This window comes from Apium graveolens, chromosome 9, assembly GCF_009905375.1.
Source record: "Apium graveolens cultivar Ventura chromosome 9, ASM990537v1, whole genome shotgun sequence".
Lineage (NCBI taxonomy): Eukaryota > Viridiplantae > Streptophyta > Magnoliopsida > Apiales > Apiaceae > Apium > Apium graveolens.
Window position 1 is genome coordinate 136,187,276 of NC_133655.1, and position 21,824 is coordinate 136,209,099.

The 21,824-nt window shown below is 35.6% G+C and overlaps 1 protein-coding gene across 1 annotated transcript; it reads left to right on the top strand.

Moving 5' to 3' along the window:
• The first annotated feature begins 19,077 nt into the window (after nt 1–19,077).
• LOC141684555 (uncharacterized) lies at nt 19,078–21,659 on the top strand. The gene is made up of 2 exons (XM_074489589.1): nt 19,078–20,232; nt 21,522–21,659. The coding sequence occupies exon 1, from the start codon at nt 19,190–19,192 to the stop codon at nt 20,201–20,203; it is 1,014 nt and encodes a 337-aa protein (XP_074345690.1). The 5' UTR covers nt 19,078–19,189; the 3' UTR covers nt 20,204–20,232; nt 21,522–21,659.
• Nucleotides 21,660–21,824: the final 165 nt, after the last annotated feature.

Below are 21,824 nucleotides of genomic sequence, written 5' to 3' on the forward strand. Positions count from 1 at the left end.
GAGAAGGATGAAACATTTTATACCGAAAAAACATAAGTTGAGCAAGATAGGGAGAACCAGGATGGTACTCCTATGGGGCAATTCATGGAACTGCCTAAACAAAACATATCCTCAATTGTTTGAATTTTCCTTTCACTTTGTCCGTCCGTCTGCGGATGATATGCCGTACTCATTTTTAGCTTAGTTCATAAATGATCATGGAATTGTTTCCAAAATCTTGAGTTAAACCTTGGATCTCTATCAGACACAATAGATTCAAGAACTCTGTGACGCATCACAATCTCATCCAAATATAATTTGACCAACTTTTCCAACGAAAACCTTTCATTTATCGGCAAGAAATGTGCTGACTTCGTCAACCGATCGATTACTACCCAAATCGCATCATGATTAGACTTGGTTTTAGGTAACCCTACCACGAAATCCATCGCAATATGTTCCCATTTCCATTCTGGTATGTCCAGTGGTTGAAGCAATCCACTTGGCCTTTGATGTTCCGCTTTGACTCTTTGACACGTATAACACTTACTTATCCATTCCACAATTTCCTTTTTCATGTTGGGCCACCAATAACTTTCTTTTAAATCCTGTTACATTTTCGTGCTTCCAGGGTGAATTGAAAATCTCGAGTTATGCGCTTCTTGCAAAATCTCGTGCTTTAGTTCCACAACATTAGGTATCCAAATACGTGAATTAACACAATATATCCCTTTCTCATCCTTTTGAGCTTTAATTTCTTCTCCTGATAACTTATCCTTTTCGCAATTCATTACTTGCTCTTGACAACATCGAATCTTTTCCAAAATTTCGGGTTGAAATGACATCACATATATAGCTTTACCTCCAAATTCTGGAGTCTGCACTTCTATTTCCATCTTTTCGAAATCCTTGATCAAATCTTCCGATGACGTTAACATATTCAACCTTTTCTTGTGACTTAGAGCGTCTGCTACCACATTTGCCTTTCCAGGATGATAGTTAATCGTACAATCATAATATTTGATCAATTCTAACCATCTTCTTTGTCTCATATTCAACTCCTTTTGAGTGAAAATATACTTTAAACTCTTATGATCTGTATAAATCTCGCACTTTTCCCCGTATAAATAATGCCTCCAAATCTTAAGGGCAAACACAATTGCTGCCAATTCCAAATCATGCGTGGGATACTTTTGCTCGTGCGGCTTGAGTTTCCTTGACGCATATGCTATTACCTTTCCGTGTTGCATTAGCACACATCCAAGTCCTTTATACGAAGCATCACTAAATATTACAAATTCTCCTTTTTCATCTAGAAACACTAACACTTGGGCGGTTACCAACCTCTTCTTTAACTCTTGAAAGCTTTCTTCGCATTTTTCTGTTCATACGAACTTCTCGTTCTTCCTTTTCAACTTTGTTAATGGAACAGCAATCTTAGAGAAATCTTGCACAAACCTTCTATAGTATCCAGCCAATCCCAGAAAACTTCTGACTTCCGTAGGAGACTTGGGTCTTTCCCAATTGATTACAACTTCTATCTTGGCTGGGTCCACTTTGATTCCTTCTTTATTAACTACGTGACCAAGAAATTGCACTTCCTTTAGCCAAAATTCACACTTTGAAAACTTAGCATACAGCCTCTCTTTTCTCAGAATTTCCAAAGAAATTTTCAAATGCTCCTTATGATCTTCTTCCGTCTTGGAATAAATCAGTATATCATCAATAAACACAATAACGAACTTATCCAAATATTGCTTGAACACTCTGTTCATAAGATCCATAAATGCGGCTGGCGCATTCGTTAAATCAAACGCCATTACCAAAAACTCGTAGTGTCCATATCTCGTTTGAAATGCTGTCTCTTAAATCAATCTTGGAGAAACACGAAGCTCCTTTTAGTTGATCAAACAAGTCATCGATTCGCAGTAGAGGGTACTTATTCTTAATAGTCAACTTATTCATTTCGCGATAGTCAATGCACAACCTCAAACTTCCATCCTTTTTCCTTACAAACAACACCGGTACACCCCCACGGGGATACACTCGGCCGAATTACTCCTTTATCCAACAATTCTTGCAACTGTGCTGCCAATTCCTTCATCTCTACTGGTGCCATACGATAGGGAGCTTTCGATACTGGTTCCGTTCCAGGAGCCAAATCAATCGTAAACTCGATCTCTCTATCTGGAGGTAGTCCAGGCAATTCATCAGGAAATACATCAGGAAAATCTCTCACTATTGGAATATCTTCAATCCTTACGGATTCTTTTTCTATGTCTTTAACATGAGCTAAATAAACTTCGCATCCTTGACGTATTAATCTTCTCGCCTCGACAACCGTTAGGAATTTCTTCTCTTGCCTTTTCCCCTTGAATATCACTTCCTCACCATCCTTGGTTCTTAATTTCACCTTCTTACTTTTACATTCTATTCGCGCCTCATGGTTTGACAACCAATCCATTCCTAGTATAACCTCAAATTCTCCTAACTTAAAGGGAATTAAGTCAGCAGAAAAGTGCCGACCTTCTATAATCACATCGCAATTGGGACACACTTTGTTAACAATAACTTTCTCTTGATTTGCTACCTCTATAATCAAATTAGGTTCCAGAGGATACACAACACAATTTAACTTATCAAGAATACTTTCAGAGATAAAAGATCTAGTTGCTCCAGAATCCATCAATACTTTTACTTCTACTGAGTTAATAACAAGTATACCTGCTATCACGTCCACATCTTGCACCACATCTTTCATTGTCATATTAAAGGTCCTAGCTCTGGGTTGAGCTGATGGTGCTGGGGGAGACGACGGTCCAGCAATCCTAAGAACATTAGCCTTCTGAACAGGCTCCTTGCAAATTCTGGGCATATGGCCCACCTTTCCACCTTTGAAACAAGCCAAGTCAGGCTTCTTTGCTCCATTTGGACATTCTGAAGAGTAATTCCCTTTCTGGTTGCACTTGAAACAGGTCACATCTAACTTATTACACCTTCCCGGGTGTCTCTTTCCACAATTCTTGCATTCTTGAATCCGAGGTCTATCATCCTTCCCCGGTTGTCCTGCTTTCTGGAAATGGTTCTTCTGAGCTCCATTACCGGGTTTAAACTTCTGAAACTTTTGGTGCTGACCTCCACCATTCCTTCCAAACTTTCCTCTAAACTTTGAACTCCTTTGCTCTTGCTCCGAGCTTTCAAACTTTCTTTTCCTTCCTTCATTTTCTCAATTCACAGCTTCACGCTCTCCTTCTACTATCATTGCCTTCTGTACCAAGGAAGCATAATTCTTGATCTCCAATAATGCCACTTGACTCCTAATCCATGGCTTAAGTCCCTGTTGGAACCTCTTAGCCTTATTTGCCTCCATATTTACATACTCAGGTAAGAATCTAGACAGCTCCGAAAATTTCACTTCATACTCCGCTACCGACATATCTTCTTGTCTAAAGTCCAAAAATTTCATTTCCAACTGATCTTGCATATAACTCGGCAAATATTTCTCCAGAAACATTTCAGTAAACTTCTCCCAGGTTAAGTCCTTTCCTTCCAACAATGCCTTTGAAGATTCCCACCAGAAACTCGCTTCATCTTTAAGGTAATAACTCGCATACTGGGCTTTCTTTCCGTCCTTAACTTCTGCTAATTCAAAGGCTTTTTCCATTTCTCTTAACCACGACTGTGCTTTTATCGGATCGGGTAATCCTAAGAATTCCGGGGGATGAACATATTGAAAGTGTTTGAAGTTTCCAACTTTAGGGGCCACAGGTTGTTGCAAAAGCTGAGCAAGTCTGCTCATCATGGTGGTTTCTGGGTTTACTTCTGGCTCTTGGGTTGGAATTTCTTCTTCTTGGTGATCTGGTGAGTTGGCCATTTCTTACAAACCTGATTGAGCAATTATTTAGCAATATGATAGCATGGCATATATAACAACATTTTACTATAAAATCTCTTTTGCGGGTTTTAAGATTTACCCAATTTTGCACATGCAATCCTATTACTACATAATTCTCATATCAGTGTTGTTTTCTCATGGCACAGGATAGGGTATTACGAATTTTAAACATGGTTATACGAAAACATGGTATTTAGAACAGTTTATGCAGCTCTTTAGGTTGCATAATAGAAAACGAGATAATGGATTTATCAACACAGGGTTCATAAATAAAATTATGGTTACCAAAGTTCAGAAATAAGGTACAATAATATAGCAGGGTTAAATAGAGGAAAAACTGGAAAATATCCCCCTATCTACCCCTAACTTCTAACAACTACTACTACCACACAGTTCTGAAATAAATACAACAAATGAAAAAGGGATCCCGGCATCTGACCAAGTATCCCAAAGCCTACTAGCGCTGAAAAACAATAATTGCGAGTTCAACCAACAGTCCTGCCTAACAACTAATCATCCAAAGTCTCTCTCAACACAACCAACATCCAGCGAATGATCTTATGCAGCCTCCGGGCCTCAGCATCAGCATCACTAGTGGATGGTCCCTCATCCAATCTCCTTCGGGCAACCTGCTCCACCAACTAAACCCTAGCTCTCCACTCCTCATCCATAACTGAAGTGCTCTGTCTAGAGTCTCGAATCAACCTATCCACCAAAGCTCCCAACTCAGAGATACGGGAGTAAACAAAGTCTTGGTCCTGGGCTAACTTGCCACCAACACTGACAGGTACAGTCTTAGGCATCTCAGACTCTGGTTCAGGGGTCTCTGAATCTGGCCTCAAGGGTGAAATCTGCATAGGGATCTCACTACTCTCAGAAGGATCCTCCTATGGATCTGAACTAACATACACAGGCTCTTCTGGAGAGGGTGGAATGGGGTCTACCGAGGTACCGGTTAAACTAATCTTGGAATCTGAATCACTACCACTACTGGGATCCTGAGAGAAAACATAAAACAGCAACCAAGAAACAGCGTTAGGGTTAAATAAAGCTTCCAGCTAACTCACACCCTAAATCTAATCACCATTTTAGCTTATACACACTTTCCTTAGACTATTCCTAATAGTCTAACTCAACTCTATATGAGCCGAACTCTCTCGCGATATAAATATATACCCAAAATACCCATTTAATCCTAACTTGTCTCAGGGACTAGATCCTGTAGCTCTGATGCCAACTTGTGACGCCCTCAATCTCGGGGTTAGGAAATGAGGACCCACACACCTCTAATTTACTAATTAAATAAGCATAAACCCGGATTAGCTACTGATAGGATCAAACACAATAAAGTATGAGACACGATTACAACTACCAATTATACATTATAACTTACAATCCCAAAATAAAATTTAATAATCATATTCGATCCCGGCTTAGAACCGACAGATAACCCATTGTATCTTTACAACTCTCTGGCTAAGCGCTTGCTCACTCAAAAACTTTACTACCTGCTCTGGCAACCGGAAGCCCTTAACATGATAGGGACCACCAGGTACGCTCTTACGAGCAGTGCGCCTAAGCCTGGCCATCTTCTTGCTTAACTGTCATGGTTAGATTTAAACAAAACATATGAGTATAAAACTCAGCAAGTAACTATAAAGCAGTTCTACGATATCAAAATCCACTATATACTTTACCAATCTCAGGGCATTCTACTTTATCATATCTAGGTGGCAGATTTCTATCTTTCGGGTTAAGAAAGGGTTATGAAGGAAAATTTTGGGGCTTTCAAGGAACAAGGCTCAAAGCAGGGTGAAAGCCGACATTCATCACAAATTATTAAGGGATCAAAACAAATCTTTCAAAAAGGAAAGCGACAATCTTTTCATTATATAGAATCAATTATATGATCAACAGAATAAAAATCAGGATTCACGAGTTATAAGCTTCACAATATCACAATCAACTCTTTTCAAAGCAATATAAACCATTTTCATTTTCAAAGAATCAATTACTAAGTAGGAAATTTCAATTCCTTTTAAAATAATCAATATGGAACCCTTGATTGGACCACTTTATCTTTCATTTCATTATAATACGGGTGATCAGCCCGTACCGACCTCCATCCGGTCTTTAAGGTACCAAATGGCATAATTTCAGCCTTAAACTGGACTAGCCCCGCTAGCCTCTTACTATGACTGGACTAGTCCCACTAGCCTCTTACGTTCCAATCCAATCCATCAGGAATTCGTTTGGAAAACCTTGAGTTGGAAATAGTAGGTTTTCTAAATTCATTTTATCATTACCAAGAATATGAAACCATTCGGACTCTTTCAAGTCGAAATTCATTCTTAGATTCAATTTCAAGAAATCAAAGTTAAGGAAATGAATCAAGGATAGGAAGGTGCAATTCTAGGGATCTTGAATCAATGATAACAAGGTACTTAAGTTAGAAGAATCAAAACTGTTTCAAGGATCAATAGGGAATATGGTGATCTAGGATTGTAACATCATTACAAGGGGTTCGTAAAGGTACTTATAGGGTTTATAACAGTTCATGGTATATCAAATAAGTAGAACAGGAAAAAGAGTTACCAAAGGGGGTTGGATCAATAAGCTTATCAATAACAGTTTTACAAGATCAAAGACATGGTATCTCAAATCAATAATAGGAGTTCATTATTTTAACAGTTCAATACTCTACATGGCATAAACAATATCCTCTCTATAACCATTTACACAAATAATTAGAGTTACTTGCCTGAAGGTTGAACTACTGCCACCTAGTATACCCTTCCCTTTCCTAGCCTGAATGCCCTCACGCTCCGAATCTACAATAAAAACCAAACCCTTAATCAGTTCTCAACTCTCGTTCTCGGAATGTTCACTCAATACGATAGCTCGGTTATACTCTTGACTCGAACTATATGAGTATATCTTATATACACACATGCACATAGCACATAACACATTCTTTTCTCGTAGCCTCTATATCTTTATATACTCAATAATCAACTTATACTCGCTTTAATCTCGACTATTCTTTAAATCAAATGATTATAACTCATACGAGTACACGATTCATACACAACTAAATCTTTACGATTATAACTATCACTTATAGCTTTTAAAATCAATCGTCTTAGTTCCCTTTTTCTTTTATTCCTTAATTCGAACCACATACTACACTCAAACAATCAAATCCATAGACATTTACATATACACACCCAATCATTCTTTCTATTATCAAAAACCAAGTTTCATTCTAAGTTTATATGGCCTATTCGGCCTTCTTGCAATTACCAATCACAAAATCAATCAAATACTCGCTTAGTTCGTATAAACACATACTCATTCAAAAACCTTTAAAGAATCATTTTCCTTTCTTTCAATTTACAAAAATTCGAACCATAAATATATATATACAATCAAATTTCTCAAAAAAATTACACCATGCAACTTTAGTTCTAGCATAATCCAACATTTAAGCTATCACCCTTTTCTTTATTGATAAAATTCGAACCAAATCATACATATATGCTCACATGCAAATCAAGTTCATCTCTTAATTAAATCAAGCACTCATTTTTATCACAATTTTTAAATTACACATCAAAATATCACTTAGTGACTCAAGCTCTAATCAAATTTTCCAATTAAACATGCATGCATTCACTTAGCATCAAATCAATCTCTTTTAGACCCATTTTTCATTCGTCTAAAATCATAAATCACAATTCAAGGACCAAACAATAACATGCATCACTAGTTCTTCTTTTAAACCAACATGCAATCACATTTCTCACTAATTAAGCTTAGTTTACACTAAGATCAAGTCACAAAATCTAATTCCCCTTTTTATTAGTACAAATGCCGAACCAAAACTCCAACATGCAACCCTCAAATTTGATTTCTTAAGCATCCAATCAATTACACAAGTCCAAATACTTTTAAAACAATCATAGCAATCCTTTTATCAATCAACACACTTAAATTTCAAAGGAAGTACAAAACCCTTTTTGAACTCTTCAAGAAACCAAGACATGCAAAGGCTACATAAAATTTTTAAAGGGCATAAAGCTCAAAAATCACATTAGTACAACTAACACATCATTTTCTTAAAATCCCACCGGCTCTCCTTGGATCATGGCTGGTGGTGGTTGAACTTAAGAGTGCCCATAACGGGTCTCCTCTTGAGTTTTAAACCACAAAATCTCTTGAATCTTCTCTTATGATCATATATCAAGAAATCGTATTTCCTTGAACACAACCATAGAGATGGAATCCATGAAACTTACATAAACACTTACATGCAAGTGGTGTTTGAGTAGTATATCGAAAATAGAAGCTATGGATGGTGAGACCTTTGAATTTGGGTGAGTATTTGGTGTTGCATGCAAGAGACAGAAGAAAGATGGGGAGAGAGCCGAGAGAGAGTATTCGAGAGAGAGAGGAAAAAAGAAAGAGAGGGAGAGAGGGGTGCTCACGGAAAGAAAGAAGAAAGAAGGGGGGTGAGTTTATATTTATATTAGGGCCAAGGGTAGTTTAGTAATTTACTAATTCCCTTTTTGTTTGATTTATCCTTTCTTTTTACACAAATAAGATAGAAATCGAATATTGAATATATCCCTCTCAGAAAGTCAAAAATTATTGCGAATGACAATTTTAAGACGTAGATCTCAAAATTAGCTTTCCAACCATTACTCATAACAAACTTTTGATCGTACGGTTGATTTTATATGATTTTCACAAGTTTGTGCTAAATATAGCATTTTATCACATAAAAATCAATTTAAAATGCAACGATCATCAAATAAATCTGTCCGTCATTTTTAGAAAGTCTCTACGACTATTTTGAAGATAACAGAACAAATCTCATGCCTTTATCTTACTCAGATAATTTTATAAAAATGCGCGAAGGTTAAATAAACCTTATTTAAATCAAATAATTCCCTTAAATCCATAAAATATTAACAGATCACGTAATCATGCATACAGACAAGCAAGCACATATATGGACACATCACAACTCATGTCTGATCATAAAATTTTCCTTCTTTAATATTATTCCTTTCTACGCGTATCGGGTCACGTTCAGCCTGACGGCCCGACGCTTAGCGTTTCATTTACGCTTCATAATATCGTTATCGACCGACACGTCACTAGAACGCATTACTTTACTCAAGAATTTCATTTCACATAATAACACATAATTCATACTTTAAATACTTTAACCCCCTTTTTAAGACGGGTTCCGTTCTTCCTGACGGCCCGACAACATAGCTTAACTCCTAAGCTGACTCTTTAAATTGGAACGCTTCTAATTACGCTCCTAGATACTAATATACAGTAAGGGCAATTAATCAACACTTAATCACATAATTCATATTTACAGCACATAAATCATACTTTATTCACTTAATTATGTCACAAAATTCTCAGTCGTCACAGTTGTAATAGAAACGAAAATAAAAGACTGAAAGGGGAATGAGTATAAAGGAATATAAAGGAAATAGAGTTTGAGGAATGATAAGGGAGTTGGGTATGAGGAAACCCTAAAGACTCGTAGCAATATAGATAAAAAAAGTCTGTAATCATCAGGATGAGGGTGATTCACCATGACTTAAGGTTGATGTTTAAAGGCATAAGTGATACATATATTTTATCCCCTTTAAGTTGGGAGTATTCGAAGACATTTTGAGATAGATCGATGGGCTAATAAGAAAACACGGATGGACTGATGAGACAGGAAAGCAAGAAATTAGGAAATTGGATGAAGGAAGTGACCTTCAAGAATGTGAAGTGTAAGTAACGCATGTGAATTGATACGTAAAAAGGGGGACGCCGGGTATAAAAGATATCCCAATATTGAGATAACTATTGAGATAAATAAAAGAGGTAAATGAGTAGTTAGAACTAAAAAAAAAATTCATGTTGAACACGACCAACATCTTCCAGAACATCCTTGTTATTATTACTAAATCAGGCAAGAAAAGTGGATAACCGTTACTATCTTTTGGAGGCCATCTGGATTGACCTCAGTTTGAATAAAGATGCTATTGTGAAATTATGTATAGACTATCGAGGTGGGAATGATTGAATAAGATACCCTTATCAGGGATATATGACTTGATTTATCCATGGAAGAATGCAAGTACCTTTTAGGGGTAGATTTAAGGATAAAACCTCGATAACTTGAGATAAACCACGGGGGAATGCATAAAGGTTGACATTTCACCCGTAATAGGGACATTATGAGTTTGGGTAGTACGGAATGAAGGACTAAGGTAACAACAACCTTTAAAGATCAGTGGAGAAAGTTTTCAGAACTATATAGACAATGGTTTTAATATTAGTAAATGGTATCTTGATATGCCTTGTACCTAAAGAGTACATGATGAAGGATTTAAGTATAACCTTGGAGGTTTTACAAGGAGAAAGGTAATATTCAAAGTTCTCAAGAATAAAAATTTTGATAAAGGAAATATGACGTAATTATAATAATACCAGGTGGGCACGTGTTGAACCATAAGAAAGTATAGATCGAACCAATGAAGGTCGAGATTGGTGAAAACAAGAAGGACCGAAGATAAGAGACGTCCTAAGTATGATCGAGAGTCAGTCGTGACAATGTTCACCTCTAAAGACCGAGGCAATAACTTATGGAAAAATGGTGATATTTTTTTTCTCACCAAAGCTTAAGGAAGAGCATTTTCACACAAGCAGTGATTGGAAAGAGGTAAAAATTTTAGTTGAAGATCGTTCAAAAGACATTGATTATAAGGAACTATTACTATCAGGAAAGGCCAATGAGGTGGCCGACACTCTAGTATAAGAGAGCAATTATAGGCGCTCGTGCCAGAGGAATACAGTGATGATGGTTAAAGCTGTGAAGGTTGTATTATGGTGTGAAAGATTGACATTCCTTATGATAATTGTGCGATATTTAACTGTAATAGTAGTTTGGTACAGATTTAATTCATTTAATCACCGTGAGCGGGCTATCTATCTTAGAAGGTCCTATCTTGAGATAAGCCAGGACCATGTTACGAAAGGACTAAATGAACCTTTGAGCTTCATGTTTCCTATTAAAGACATATGGTTAATAATGGTATTAACCTGCTATCGTTGCTTTCATTGAAACTCTTCTACAATTTTATCTGCTTCACGTCATGTATGTACGTCAGGATCATGAGTGTTCTTCATGAATCATGAATGGTGATTATGTTACCTCCTTAGAAGAATTTGATACGACATGTATGGACTCCGTATGGTTAGCTATTATGATTTCAAGGAAAATAAATGACTATCGTAGGTCCGTGGTGGACTATAGTAATGCAACAATGATTCTGCGAATAATGAGATGATAACAACCGGGAGAGTTATATTGTAATGGATGTTGAGATTGAGTACCACTAATCGGGTCGTGGTGATGTATAAGTTATCATTGGTAGACTAACTAGTGGATTATCTACCTATTGAATATTTATTCCTTCTTATCGACAAAGAGTCATATTACTATACGAGGAAGGTTGTGGGGGAAGTGTAGAATTCTAGTATCAATGATGTCTAGAATGAAATCCCAGATTCGATCTTTGATGTCGAGGAAGTTTCAAAGGTGATTGTTTATAAGCTCGAGAAAGAGCACGGGTCCATAGAATGATGGACGAAATAGCAAAAATATTTAGGCATGTGAATATGATGTTATAATACTTGATATTGATATATATATATACTTGTGTTTTATTCTCCTTTGATAAACCTCTATAGTTCAGAGGTAGACTCCAAAACAGATATTTTATGACCATATATTTTTTTTAAATTTGTTCTTTTCTCTCCTTTTCATTTCGTGTAAACTGAGAAGAACAACCCTTCCAGAAGGGGGGTATTTCCGAATGACTATCTATCTGTGTGATAGAAGCCTAGTAGGATACCACATGTTGTTTAATTGCTTGTCAAGTACTAAAGGTTGGACACCTTCTATACTAACTATCCGGTGTAACAAGTGTTCATGATCATAGTGATCTCTCAATAAATTCTTTTATTTCTATATGATTGATCAAGCTTTCAAAGATAGAAGCGGCTAGGAAAGGAGTAGTATAAATGTGTTTGTCTCCGAAATCGAAACGCATTCGTGATATTAAGGTTGGCGCAATTATTAAAAGGTTATAAAACTCCAGCGAGTAAAAGTATAGACCAAATAGTATTATGAACGAAAGATTGTAACGCTTACGAACTAGAAAAGAATGAGTATTGAGAAGCAAAAGCTGTAGAGCTAGATGATATAATGAGAGTCTGTGCGATAAACTTGAAAGAAATTTGGAATGATCACTTAGCACGGATTGAGTTTTCTTACGACGATAGATGATATGACAGTGTCGGAATGTCGCCTTACGAGGCCCTGTACAAAAAAAGATGCCAATTTCCCTTATATTGGGATGAAGTTGGAGAGCACAAGATGCTCAGGTCCAAAGTGGTCCAAATAACCAAGGACATAGTAGATCTAATCAGAGGACAACTGGAGTAGCCCAAGATCGACTATAGAAGTATGTCGGTGTGGCCCGAAAGGACAAAGAGTATGAAGTAGGGAACCTAGTATTATTAAAGGTATTTCCTTGGAAAGGATTGATGAGGTTCGGAAAGAAAGGAAAGCTAAGTCCACGATTTGTTGGACCCTTGGATATATTAAGACGTATTGGGAAGTTATCAAATGAACTAGCCTTACCCCCGAACCTGCAACAAGTTCGCAATGAGTTTCAAGTATCAATGTTAAGGAAGTATGATCCAGAGGCGAAACACATAGGGGAATATAAACACGTAAACCTGCGATCAGACTTAACCTATGTGGAGCAACCAGTGAGGGTTATGAATCAAAAAGGACCAAGTGCTTAGGAACATGGTTATCAAACTAGTTAGAGTTTGGTGGTAGAACCACAATGTGGGAAAATTGACTTGAGAGTTAGAAAGTGCAATGCTAGAAAAGTATCCCCAACTGTTTTCTATCTGATTCCGGGACGCAATCCTTTTAAGGAGGGGAGACTGTAATAACCCCAATTTTTGGAAATTTTTGAAACCCTGATCAATATTAACTTTTGCTGACTATGCTGATTAAGGAAAATTATCAGACCACACTATATAGGAGTACTGTTATGGAAGTTCTGAGATCGTATTAGTATTCCATAAAGTAAATGAGTTTATGTAAAGGTCGTTAGAATTCGAATCCGGACACTTTGATTTTTTCCGAAAATCCACCAGATACCTAAAGAATTAAGTATACGGTAACATGATTAAAATGATTTAAATTCAAGGATTATAAGAGAGGATCATTAAAGGAGTATAAAATATTAAGGAAGGTTTAGGGAAGCCCAAGTAATAAGATCCCGGATATGATCCCCCAAATGGTTAACCGGAATGAAAGTTAAGCGAACCGGAATGAAAGTTAAGTGAACCGTAAAACAAATAAGCGACCCAGAGTCAAGCTTGTACAAGAAGCAAGGAACTAGAAATAGATTGACATCATCACACCACATTAAGAGGACAAGTGGCTAGAGAATGACATGTGCAAGATGACACAAGCATGATTAGTAGATATTTTTACAAGAATGATTTGTGGCCATATATTTTAACCTTGGTTAAACATTGGTTAATGTTAACTAGGATAATAAAACCATCACACAAATACCAAGGCAATCAAAGAAGCATTTTCATTTCTTCATTTCTTCATGAGGCTCTCGGCCAGAACCATAGCAGCAACTTCAAACCGACATATCTCCTTCAATACCCACTCAAATATTATGTTCTATAGCTCTTTGGAAAGGTATTGAGATGGCCTACAACTCTTGTTCACAAGTCGCGTCCAAATAATCAAGGTAAGACCCTAATTTATACAGTTATTTCAATCATACTTTTAGAAACTTCAAAATCTAACTTTATGTTTTCTTGATTGGTTGTGAGATCCAAGCTTGTATAAGGATTGATCAAGGTTTTAAGGATTCCTAGAAACTTTCACCTCACAAATCAAGGTACAAAACTTCTGGAACTTTAAGTACTAAGTTTGCTTGCTTGAATTTTGGGATGGATGAGTAGTTGTTTGAATGATTAAGCTTGAATTAAACTTTGATTGTTAAGTAGATTAGTTGATTATGGAGATGGTATAATATTGAATTGGATTGAGGATCTTGAGCTCATTTTTTCTAAGATCAGTAGCCTATGGTTGGATCTTGAAGTTGTGAATGGATTGTAGTTGAAATTAATTGATTGGATTGGTAAAAATTGGAAATCGCATAAATATAGCCGTCGTAACGCCCGTTTGCATATAGACTGTTTGTGCTTAGAATACGAATCAGAAATCTCACTGAGCAAAATGTAACTTTTCTATATTTAGCTATATCGTGTCGTAAGCTTCGTTTTGGTATGTGGTTCGCTTAGATCCGATATACGGTTCGCTTAGATCCGATATACGGTTTAGGAGAAATGACCGTTTAAAGTAACGACGTTTCGAGAACGAACCTTTACCCCTCGCTTTACTTTGAGACCTTGTTTAAGGCCCTTAAAAGACTAAATAGAATACGAAACAATTATGTAAGGTGGACTGACAGTTGGTAAAGTACTCGCGAAAGAGTTTCCTTAATAACGTTTAACAATTAATTTTATAAAAATAGTGGAGCAGAGGGTACTCGAGCGACTTATGTAAATCGTTAAGCGCAAAAGCAAACGTTAGGGTTTAAGTGGATAAAGTCTAGTTTCTTAAGAGACTGTGATTTAATTCCGGCTCATGTTGTTGTTCAAAGGTTACCGGACCCACTCTAAGCTTAAGTCTACCCCGGAACACTCAGGCAAGTTTTCTACCCGTATATTGTTGTTGTGATGTAAATATATGTATGCATTATCTTGAGATAAATGCATGATTGTTGTTAGCAAGTCTTGCGATATATTGGAGCATGTTAATATGATATATATATATATATATGCATGCCTGTTTCGTAATCTTGATATTTTATTTTTGATTCAATTGATTATAAACTGCATAATACCTATGCTAGAGATAAGCAGTACTTGCGTATACCCTTAGTATAGGGGACCCAGAGTTGAACATTTTTCTAAACCGGGAGTCTATGTTCCAGAGTATATTATATATATAATAGTTTTCAAAACTATTAATCGAATAATGTTTATTCGATACTTTTATATTATAAGTAAATATTATTTTACGAATATTCATTTAAGATTCTTATTATGATCAAAGACTATTTTAATTATTTGAAAAGAGTTTCTACTTATGAAACTTATTTTATTTCTATTAATAAATGAATATTAGTCTGAATATTCATTCGAGGACTTATGACTCCGCTTATTTTATTTAATGAATATTAGTCTGAATATGCATCCGAGGACTTATGACTCCGCTTATTTTATTTAATGAATATTAGTCTGAATATTCATCCGAGGACTTATCACTCCGCTTATTTTATTTAATGAATATTATTCTGAATATTAATCTGAGGACTTATGACTCCGCTTATTTTATTTAATGAACATTAGTCTGAATATTCATTCGAGGACTTATTACTCCCTTTATTTTATTAAATAGTATTCTTTATTTTCTTAAAAAATAATGTTTCTATTCTCCGAATATTCGGAAAATGATTAATACTATCAAATCATTCTTACTTTAAATATTTCCAGAGATTATTTTCAAACTTTATCAAAACTATTTTTGAAAGTTAGAGCGGATCCCAAAAATATTTAAAAACGTATGTTAATCCCAAAAAAACGTTTAACGGTTAATTTTATAAAAATAGTGGAGCAGAGGGTACTCGAGCGACTTATGTAAATCATTAAGCGCAAAAGCGAACGTTAAGGTCTAAGCGGATAAAGTCTAGTTTCTAAACCGACTGTGGTTTAATTCCGACTCATGTTGTTGTTCATAGGTTACCGGACCCACTCTAAGCTTAAGTCTACCGCGGAACACTCAGACAAGTTTTCTACCCGTATACAGTTGTTGTGATGTAAATATATGTATGCATTATCTTAAGATAAATGCATGATTGTTATTAGCAAGTCTTGCGATATATTGGAGCATGTTAATATGATATATATATATATATATATGCATGCCTGTTTCGTAATCTTGATATTTTATTTTTGATTCAATTGATTATAAACTGCATAATACATATGCTAGAGATAAGCAGTACTTTATACCCTTAGTATAGGGGACCCGGAGTTGAACATTTTTCTAAACCGGGAGTCGATATTCCCGAGTATATTATATATATAATAGTTTTCAAAACTATTAATCGAATAATGTTTATTCGATAGTTTTATATTATAAGTAAATATTATTTTACGAATATTCATTTAAGATTCTTATTATGATCAAAGACTATTTTAATTATTTGAATAGAGTTTCTACTTATGAAACTTATTTTATTTCTATTAATAAATGAATATTAGTCTGAATATTCATCCGAGGACTTATGATTCCGCTTATTTTATTTAATGAATATTAGTCTGAATATTCATCCGAGGACTTATGACTCCGCTTATTTTATTTAATGAATATTAGTCTGAATATTCATCCGAGGACTTATAACTCCGCTTATTTTATTTAATGAATATTAGTCTGAATATTCATCCGAGGACTTATGACTCCCCATATTTTATTTAATGAACATTAGTCTGAATATTCATTCGAGGACTTATTACTCCGTTTATTTAATTAAATAGTATTCTTTATTTTCTTAAAGAATAATATTTCTATTCGCCGAATATTCGGAAAATGATTAATACTATCAAATCATTCTTACTTTAAATATTTCCAGAGATTATTTTCAAACTTTATCAAAACTATTTTTGAAAGTTAGAGCGGATCCCAAAACTCGTTTTCAAAGTTAAGATCTTTCTTTCGAAGGGGATTTAAATACTCGCTAAAAAATCGGAGGGATCTGGCTTCGTGATGTATTTTTTTATATTAGCAACAAGGTTGCTGTTTTGATAAAAGAGTTTTTGATTACTTACCCAACACTCGGGAAGTAAAATTCTTGGAATGAGTTTAATCCATTAACAGGCATCGCCTGGGAAATATCTGCGAGTTTTCCTTTCCAACTAGATACGGCTTCTTGTTGGAGCCGTATCAACAAGTTTCTACTTGGGAAAGGGGGGACGAGCTTTACGTTTTAGAGTCATGGATTTCATCTGAACTAGTGGTGGCGTAAGTGGTCGAGTGGCGCCGGCCCAAACTTATTATATTGGCACAAATGGCCTGGAAGTTCCGCTAAGACGGTCCATTCTTTGGGAGTCCAGCGTTCGGTCGACAAGTAAATCCGACTGTTCTCCTCTACATGTAGAAAATTGTGGGGTTGCACTACTGCGACTGATCATCGTGAGTGGTCTTCCTGGCGCGACAAACTCCCGTAATGAGTTCATCATCCAGTTTGGATATTTCTGCAACACTACCCAGAGCACTTCGATCGAAAGGCTACGGCTGGGCGACTATTGAGTGTTGACAGGGTCGAGTTTTCAAAATGATTTTTCCATCAATTGAAGTATCTCGTAACTTCATATTTTATCAATGATCAAAGATTTGAGTTTTCTTGAGCGGATAAAAGCCTTCAAGAGTATTTTTAAAAATGAGTTATATACAAGTGTTACCTTGTAACTTCATCGATATATGATGAACTTTTGAAACTGATTATACCTTGAACGGTGGTAGTTCAAGCAGTATTCGGAAAAGATATAAGTATATTGGAGTGTCTTGTAACTTCATCTTTTCAACTTATATCTAGTAAATGATTATCTTATGCATAACAAAGATTTTCAGAAAAACGTTGAGACAAGGTTAGATATATGAGATCACCTTGCAACGATATTTTTATACAGTTATAAACTGGAACTCTGTGTATATTATGCATGGAAGAGGATTTCAAAGATTTTGAAAAGTACATATATACACTGAATATTTTGCAACTTCGTCGCGTTAAGATATCAATCTTGGTTCTTGTTTGCTTGACCAAGACTTTCATGAGTACTATGAGGATGCTCATATACTGTTAATTAATATACATGTTATTTTGGTGGGATTGTTGCTCACCCTTGCTTTAATCTTTCATCACACAACAACAGCTAGACAAGGTGAACATGATCAAGCTCCCAATTCGCGAGTGGATAGGAAACGTTCCGCACTTTTCTATAGGCGTTGATGCCGCTGTAGCTGAGGTAGAAACTACCAATAGGCTAGGCTTTCAACTTTTGATGTAATAGACTTATGTATATTTATGAATTGTAATAATGGCAAAGAATATGTAAATTTATTCAGAATCCCTTTTGAGGTGTAATGACTTATAATTGTGGAATAAAATGACTTGTGTTATTTTTGGGTATTAATCTCTGAGACTCTAACTTGTGGTGTGTGTGTATATTGCAGGGTCACAGTACACAGTAGTTGGTTGTTTATTAAGATTAAGTGTTATTAAGGGAAATGAAACTTGTGACAACCCGGATCCCCGACCCCGGATTTGGGGGTGTTACACAAACTATTTGTTATACAACTTAAAATCACATAAAGATACAAAAAAGCCTAAATAAATAAATAAAACAAACTTTTCAACATATCAAAACATATAAAACAAGATAATTTACCTTGATTAACTCTAATTTTATCTAAATTAACTATAATCATCTTCAAACAACCAATTGACAAGCAGATGATCTCTTTACAAATCAACAATCACTAAATCTTGTGTTTTCAACAAAATTTCCGAAACTAGTTCTTATCCGAAACTAGATGAACAATGTTTAATGGATTAAAACTAAAAAACTGGATAGAGATGGAGAAAGAAATAGAAGAACAAGAGAGAGCGTAAGAGAGAGAAACTAAAAACCGGTTATGAATTTTAGTGAACAGAATCTCTGTCTTTTATATTTTTTAATTAAAATTAAATGAGTGGCTAAGATTTAAAGTTATAAGAAAGTAATGGATGGTTGGATGAATTTCTAATTTTTATTTTAGAGCTGATTTCTATTTGATCATTGCGATATATATATATATATATATATATATATATATATATACTAGTTTAAATTTAAATCTCAAATGATTTAAAAACTCGTTGAAATATGGGATGTTTTAGTTACCGAGGAAAGGAAAAAAAACATTTAATATTTTAAGAAATGTTAATAAATTGACAAGATTGAGTTCCAAATCCTACTATAATGAGGCTTGAACTCGAATGCTCAGACCTAGTTATATATAACCCCCTCTTTGGATACTTCTAAACCCCTCTTTCTTGTCTTGTCGGCTCTGCAAACAATACAATGAAAACAACAATCCAACAAGCAGCCGTAAATTTCGTATATATCGTTAAACAGAGGTTTGTTGCTGAGCCATTTAAGTTCAATGAATTTGCTTGTATTTTGAGTAAATTTTGTACGAATACTGCTGTAAAACATGCTGATTTGCTAAAACTCAAAAATCTTTTTGTTGATGATCGAGATTTGTTGACGAGTCTCGATGATTTCTTGCCCAAACACTTGATGGGGGTTGAGAAAAAAGATGATCCTAAGTGTTCTGATCATGATAATAAGTGTTCTTGGTTACTATCCGACTCTGGTAATGAATTCTTTAACAAGATTCGTGATCGTTGTATCGAGAAGAACGATACGACTTTTAGTGTTTTGATTAAGTTCTGTAAGTTGATTGTGTCTTGTCATGACAAGATAATTACTGTTAGGGAAGTTGATTTGGAGTTGAGGGATTTGTTTGATGCTGATCCTGATTTGTATATCGAATGTACTCGATTGTTAGCGGATTTGTTGGAGACTTCTGATGAGGAATTTGGTTTGGATTACTCGGGTTTCGGGTTCTTGAATAAGAGGCGTAAGGTTGTTAGGAAGCGGAGTTTGTTTGATAAGACTATGGCTGTTAAAGAGTTTTATTTGTATGAGATGGAATTGGCGTTTTCGCGGATAAATAATACAATTATGAAATTGGACCAAGATTCTGAAAGTTTTGGAGAGGGTTTAAGTGTTCATGATAAGAAGTGCATTGGGGAGTTGTATAAGGGATCTCATCCTGATTATGTTTATAAGGGTGAGGATTTGGTTGAGATATTGCAAAGTGATCCTGTTAGACGCCTGGTAGCAAGAGATATTGTACTACAGCGGCTGAGGCAAAAGAGGATGCAGTTAGAGGAACGGAAGCTTAGTTTAGACCATGTCTGGAGAGAGATTTTTGAGGATATTAGGGAGAAGGGAGCTGTTTGTCGTCACCGTGGGTTCTTGGATCAATTGACAGAAGTTTCGAAGAATAACTACTATGATGGTGATTAGGTTAGGTGATGATAATGCTTCTGTCCATGGTATGCAGCTCTTTATGTTATTTAAGCTGATTCAATAGGATGCCACCTCTGTTTTCTTTTTCGTAGTGCTGTTAATTTTGTAATATAAATATAGATTAATGTGATTGTAGATGGTAGATGCAAATTATGTATGTGTTAATATGATTGTGTTGTTAGATTATGAATTGATTTTTGTTTAAAGGTTAAGGTTTTTTGACTGATAATATCAAATTCAGAATTCTTTTTAAGAGCCTTTTTTTTAGCTGTGGATGTTTTTCTTGTATTGCTTTGTTCAGTGGGTATGGTTCTTTGATGGTTGTACTTAGATGAACCTCTAGTGTTTTGTTTCTGCGTTGGAGTGTAGTCTATTGTGTAATTTGCAGATGATGTTCTTGGTCATATGCTAATTGAACCATTTGATGATTTGGAGTTGAACCTTCATATGCTATTTTTGGTATCTTTTGGTTAGAAGTTCGTTCTTTTTTCTTATGCGCCATTTTACTTCTGAAATCAAATTGCAAAACAAACACCTAAAATTGATGATGGGGCAATAGCCGTTATTGATCTTAGATTGCTCAAGGTTTGCATGATATTGGCTAATGTTGGAGCAGCTAGTTTGTCATGCACATTTTATTAGTACATGTTCTGGATGACTCCATTTGGGTACACCATTACAGTTTTGTTGCCTATAAGCCTTTCTACAGGAACCAAAACATATGATAACTATTAACTGATAACAAGCCCACAATTTATTTTGTCTTTTGCTATAACGTTTTGAGTTGAGATGGGGGGGAGTAGCCTAAATCTGGCTTATGTCTATGGAGAAGCACTGAGCTTTAAGGCTTTAACTGTAAGTTTGGCGTTTCTTAATAGTTAGCTACTATGACAAAGCTGAGCGTGTATATTCATTACCAGCTATTAGTTGGTGCACAGAATGATTTTTCTATTTCAGCATCTAGTGTGCACAACTTAATCTTATGTTTCTTATCACCAAATAACATGCTTGTTAGTTATGATGTCATGTACATTGGTCCATAGTGTAAAACACCTCAGACAGACAAATACAGCTCTTCTGCTTGCATGGATCAATTTTTTTTGTTGGTTGACCTGTCAATTTCTCTTCAAAAAATGGCCTGGGCTTTATTGGTTGCATTTATCTGAATAAAGAAAAAAGCAGCAATAATCACATGATTAGATGTCCTTCATTTGCACTAATTTTCACATAATCTGTTGTCCATGATTGTAATGTGTAATGGTTTGGTATTGATATAATTAGGGTTGAATGAATTCCTCATTCTTTTTTGTAACAGGAAGGGACTCGGTTGTTGCGCACTTTAAATACCATAAACATCCCATGGCATCTGTTGAATGGAGTTTACATGAAGCCTCTACACTGGCTGCTTGTTCAGCCGACAATCAACCTTCGTAAGGCCCTCCTGGCTTCCCCTTCCTATCCATCCCTAAACCATATTCAACATTCAACTTTTTCTTTGTTGTAACCTTTACCTTTTAGTAAATATCATTATCAAAGTATGGTACCTATTATTAGAACGAGATGAAGAGGAAGAGGCCCAGTTCAAGGCTAAAATCAGAGAGCAGGTGAATGTCCCTAG

What these genes read in the sequence shown, in the direction of transcription:
- LOC141684555 (XM_074489589.1), top strand. Translation starts at nt 19,190, where the DNA reads ATGAAAACAACAATCCAACAAGCAGCCGTAAATTTCGTATATATCGTT.